The sequence below is a fragment of the Lepisma saccharinum genome, chromosome 4 (assembly GCF_977018435.1).
Source record: "Lepisma saccharinum chromosome 4, izLepSacc3.1, whole genome shotgun sequence".
NCBI lineage: Eukaryota > Metazoa > Arthropoda > Insecta > Zygentoma > Lepismatidae > Lepisma > Lepisma saccharinum.
Genome location: NC_139232.1, coordinates 116868717 through 116874716, shown reverse-complemented (window position 1 = coordinate 116874716; position 6000 = coordinate 116868717). Strand labels below are relative to the sequence as shown.

At 39.1% G+C, this 6000-nt stretch overlaps 1 protein-coding gene across 1 annotated transcript in view; it reads left to right on the top strand.

Moving 5' to 3' along the window:
* The first annotated feature begins 655 nt into the window (after nucleotides 1-655).
* The window catches only part of LOC145987069 (43 kDa receptor-associated protein of the synapse), a 203351-nt gene continuing 198006 nt past the window's right edge, over nucleotides 656-6000 (top strand). The window contains exons 1-2 of the mRNA XM_083121526.1: nucleotides 656-694; nucleotides 944-1023. Coding sequence (XP_082977652.1) covers nucleotides 656-694; nucleotides 944-1023 — 119 coding nt within the window. The remainder of the gene's footprint in view (nucleotides 695-943; nucleotides 1024-6000) is intronic.

Genomic DNA, 6000 nt, shown 5'->3' with positions numbered 1-6000 from the left:
ACCTGTTATACTATGCCGGCGCCCTAGTTCGAACCCTTTAGGTGTCTTCATAACGCGGTGTCATACCTTTATCTTTGCCGTTAATTTATGATTTCTTAGAACAACTTCCCGACCGTTTCATTAACTGTTAATGGATATTTTTTGCTGGTTGTTCACATTCTCCACTGTTTGTTGCTTGTGGGAAAATGTCCCAGGCATCATATTTACATTTCCTGTATAACAGCGTTAACACTGATCATACGATTATGTTAATTTGATAATTTCGTAACCATGTGTTAATTCGTCGTTATGCCAGAAATGGGAAATAATATTTTAAAACTTTTTATTTACGGCATTTGTGCGACTTTGGCAAATCGCGACGATGAGGAATGACATGAAGGAATTCCCACAAAGAACATTCATGCCCATGGCAGGATTCCAATCCGGTATCCATGGTGTCGTAGCAGTCTGTGCTAACCACTCTGCTACGGAGGTCGGCGAAGTAATTATTATGTAATGCATTAATATTAGGATGATGATAACACCATGACCGTATTTCTTATTTATAGAGAACTATATCAGTTCTTTCACTGTTTCTGCCTGCCACTTGGGGAGTCTGCTCACTATCTCGCTATCGAAGGACTCAGGATGTACGGAACAAAAGGGTGTTTCCTTTATGTCTCTTCATCGCAATCAGGCTGAAAGGACATATGAGGTAAAAACAATAATATTACTTATTAACACTCCATGTTACCAAACTCCATAAAAAACAAAGTCAATAAAAAACCAACCTGTTTCCACATAGCTACCGACAGAGTGCATCTTTATATTTTCTTCTTCTCAACGTCTGTCAATGAAATTAGAAATATACACAATTTCTAATGCATTTAAATGTAAATTCATTCTCGGTTGCTGACGACGTACTTACTTTTCTCTAGGTTCAAGGGAATAAACGACGCGTCAGGAGTCGGGCAGTGCTGCAAAGTACGAGTGCGATGGACGACGTGCTCCACTGAAGGAGGCGAAGAGCTCCACATCCGCATGGTAAGTACACAGTTGTTTGTCTGCAAAATTTACCCAGAGCCCAGAAATTTATCTTAATATCGCCGGGTCAGCTGTAATGACCGTATGCAGTCAAAATGCGTCGCCGAGAAAAGGCCACGTTGCCTGCTATAGGTCTTGAGGCGTTTCGAAGATGAAGCAGATTTTTCAGATGGTACTGTTTTGTTGGTTGCATACATTAAGGAGAAAGCTTTTCGATGCAGATAGTTCTGGCGTCCTACACTAATCTCACCCTTTACCATGCCTCCCTACATAGAGGCCAAAGAGATGCTTCGTTGTTTTGTTCCATTATCCATTCCAACTTTTCATCATTCATCCGCATCCCGCGATTAACCTTAGAAAAAACAACGATGCTGAATATACAATAAACTACCTTTATTTGACATTCACTTTCCTCTTCGGTGACAAATTTTCTAGTGTTTTGAGGTAGGATGCACGTATCTGTCTGTCATTTTTCTTCCAGAGAACTTTCTCGAGTATCATGTGGAATATGTCATACTCATTGGCAGATCCAGGAATGATACTCCAGATGGTTGGCCGATTTCCATTGAGTACCTCCACATGTCGGAAATCTGTGGGTTTATTTCATGTTGTAAACACGTCTGCAATATTACGATCTTATTTCAAGCTTTCAACGCACTGCACTCGTTTCTGTGTCACATGTTCCATAATTTTCGTGAACGTTAAGCGTGTAGCTAAACGATTTGTAACTAAACTAAGGAAGTATAATAATTAGAAATATTCAAATATGTGTATGTTGTGTTAAAAATATACTAACAGCAATGAATAGAAGAAGAAATTTTCCGTGGACCTTTGAAAAAATAGTTAAGGAAGAGACTAATGAAGTATTTTGTGTGGAGTGTAGTTTTGAATGGTATGGCAACATGGAAGTGAGGAAAATCGACTAGAAGCTATGGAATAGGGTTATGGCGAAGAATGGAGCATGCGAAATGGACAGGAAATTAAGAAATTAAACCATATTGGGAAAAGCTTGTGAAAGAAGAGCAATGCTGGAAGTGATCAATAAACGAGGAAGGAACTGGAACACTGGAACACTGGAACGAATGGTTAACGGAGAAAGAGTCCACGTAAGGCTTAAGAGAGGACAGCCCGGAGGTTTCAGTGAAGAACCTGTCCATTGGGCCTAGAAAAATCAACGAAATGAAGTGCACGCATGTAAAAATGTATATGGGTTGCCTATGGTTTCTGTAATAAAGTCAAATTATTGTAAGCTGTCTTGAAGTATGAGCCAATGAACTGTATTAATCATTGTTGGACTACTTACATGAAATCCCTAGAAATATAAGTCGTTCATTCCAAATTAGGAAAAATTTCTTATATATATAATTTCGTAACTGAAATAAAGTTAAGATAATGAGCGAAATAAAAATGCATCAAATCGAACAATTGGGTGTAAAATCACGTCAAAATTTCATGTTTTCATATTTTCCAACTCAATATAGAAAGGAATACTTCAAAAAGTTTCCAAAATTCCAAGAATGAGATTTTTGCCTGAGAAGTTACACAGCGTAAACACTTCGTAGCTAAACGGCATCCCCGATGGCGTAATGGTAATCAAGGCGCCCCAGGTTCGATACACGGTGGAGACACGTAATTGTTCCGATCCCACTTTAAACTGTATGAGCTTTGCCGATTAGCCTATGTGTCCATAAAGTGGACTTGAAACAAACTTCAAACTTCGTGACTAGAATTTCCCTCTAACTTTCAAAGACTTTTTCTTGAACGCGGTGCACGTTAGTGTTTTAATTGTATGAAGTGTAAACAATAAGGAATAGCAGTATTGCTGAATAATCTGGTGGTACGAGTAGAAGTATCTTCCTAACAACATATTGGCAATGGAATAGTTTATCATTACTTAATAATACTGATTGATTGGTTTATTTTACTTCGATTTTCTGCCACTTCTGGGTAATCGCGAATATGAGGATGAGTGAAGGTTTGATGATATTGATTAATAGACAGTCACAAAGAACACCCATGGCCAAGCCGGGATTCTAACCCGAGACACCTGGCGTCGTAGTGCGTTGCGTTAAATTGAAAGTTGTAATCACATCTAGTATTCAATTTCATGTCAAGCTTATCCCCTTACAAAAACTTCTAGCGTCGTCCACACCTACTTGCGTGGCTCTAAACAAAGAAGAATGGAGAGAGGCATCAAACGACATTATTTTCGATAAACTTCGTTCACGGCTTAGTAGTCTGATGGGGCGCTTTAAGGCGTCCACGGTTGCTTAGGAAACGCAGCATCTCCGGCTGCCACAGTCGGATAACGAAACTGGGCGTAGTTTCTGCAGAACCGAAAATCTGCACCCGGCACGGACTCGGGCGGAGCCGAGCGCCTCCGAGGACACCCGAAGCCGCGTCTCACGTACCTGACCTCGTTTGCCCTGCCAGTCGCGGTCGATCGGCGACCTTGTGTGCCACGGGTTGCGTATACTCAGAGGTCGGCGCTCCCGCCGCGGAGCCCGCGGTTCGACTACCGCCTCCGAACATGTCTTGGGAGTCCATCGCTTCTCGGGAGTATCTGAGGTGAGTGCATCAGCTTTCTTCCGTTCCGGTCCCTGCCGGCCGGAGGCATCGGGTGGCGCCCTCTCGCGGAACGTCCGGGCGCCCAGCATCCCGAAGGAGCGAGCACACGTGTCGCGTTCCTGACAAAGATTCTCGCACGCACTTGTTCTCGTGTACACCGTGTTCCCCAAACCTGCGTCGGCATTCTGGAACAGTATTGCCCTTCCTGCCTGGGAAATCATCTTATGCTTGCGTGTCTTTACTCTCGCGTTTAGTTCCATGTTCCGTTGATTTTAAAATGCGGATTCGAACCTTCAACCTTCGAGTTATCACACGAAATCATATCGATCTGTTCGATCGACGAGTATTACTTGCCTAGAAAATGTTTTGACGGAAAGCACGTTGTGATAAATAAGGGAACGGATAGTGTCAACAAAGAGTGGTGTAGTGTATTTTGGGGATGCCTCTATTTCTTTCTCGCTAAATAGAGAATATTTACCGGTTGGAAATGGTTTTCCTATGAAAAGTTTCAGTATTAGATGTGCTGTGTAATTTGTGTTGGTTTGATAACGTGTGAATTCCATGTATCAAGTATCTTACAATGACTTGTATTTTCTATCATTTTGAGATACGTGTACTTCATTGATGCAACTTTACTTACATACAATTGTTGCATTGAAAATAGAAGTGAGCTAAATAGGATACGAGAATGGAATCGTCTCGATTGAGCGGGCGTGTTTCGGTCTTGCGGACCCGCTCTTACAACAAACCCTTGTCAAATACATATTATAGTTGACACTTTATGATGCTATTACTTTGTCTATTTGTATTATGAGTTCATTATTATGGTGTTAGATGGTTAAGTAACTTATCGCATGTATTAATGCCCAACGCTGGTTCGTAATACATGGCATTTATTTTAATTTTTAATTTTTAGAATTAAAGTTCAGGCTTTAGAATTTTTTCTAGGGCAGAAAAAAGACAATAGTGTCATTTTTGCGAATTTACTGCGAAAAATACAGCATCATATACCTCGAAATTTTTATAAATATGGTTTAACGAAATGTCAGTGTCAAGTGAACAGAGTTTCTGTAACATTTTTAATAAGAGTGAAGCCAATGTGTAATACGACACTAATATCTATCGTGTGAAACCAAAAAATCATTTCAATATTAGCGTTCACATTCATTCAGAAGATTAAGGGTGGCACTCGGTGATACTTCCTGCCTATTTGCGTAAAGAACGTGTTTATCCTTTCATTAGACTATCAGTCTCTATTAGGGGAAGAGATGTTTTCAACTTAAGATGCACCTTTATAGTTCTTTGCAAGGTATTATTAGAATTATTGATAGTAGAATATAGAGTCATGGCAGCAACAAGAGAATTTTATTCAACTCCACAAACACATTCGAGAATTACTACATAAGACAACAAACACTGATGTGTAGAATGAAAGTAAGAGTGAAATTAAAAGTTCTATTTATTTGCTAATATTTATTTCTCCTACAAGAATTACAGAAAAAGCAATAATGTACCTCAATGTAATTATCACTACTTAGCTAAATTGTAAGGAAACTAATTAGAATCTCACACACATATTTATATTCTTGTTATTTATGTCGCTTTTCCGTCACTTTTGGATAATCGCGACGATGAGAATGAGTGATGATCGTATGGAATTGTGAAGGGAACACTCACAAAGAACAACCATGTCCAAGTCGGAACCCGAATGCAGAAACTATTGTGGCTAGATCTAAAATCGACCTCTTAACACAGTCGGGCACCGAGCCGAAAACAGGTCAAAAATAGTTGCTATGCTAATTTGCTACAATGTTTCTCTATGTTATTATTATTATTATGACTTATTTGGTTGCAATACATGATTTTCAATGATTCCTAAATTGTTATTATTTTTGTAAAATTTCAAGCTCTATTTTTCTTTTACGTTATGTTTCATCAAAGAGAATTTTGAATTGTCGTTATCATGTTCATAAACTATATTTGGTGGGATGGGGTCGATTATCTGACGCTTAAATTTAGGAGAACAAGGCCACGTCATTACATATTGCAATGTGTAAAACGTTTATTGATCAACAGAAAAATAAAATTGTTTTAAATTTTGTGATATTTCTGTTGTTTCGTTTGCATAATAATCCTATACTTCTACTAAATACTTATTCAGAAGCATCATATTTTATTTCTAAAATGTTGTAAATATCTATTTCACGGTAAATATAAAAAAATAAGAAAAAGAAAGTAACTCGAGAACCATAAACTTTTGCCTCCCATGTAAAAGTGCAGAAAAGGCTTCTATTGGAGCTTCGTGAGTAGCGCAGACTTCATATGCCTTTGAGGATCCTAGACACAACCCCTACACCCCTCTCCCAGCAACAGCGCTGTGTTCCCTTCTGCTTCACTTACGTTGGGTGA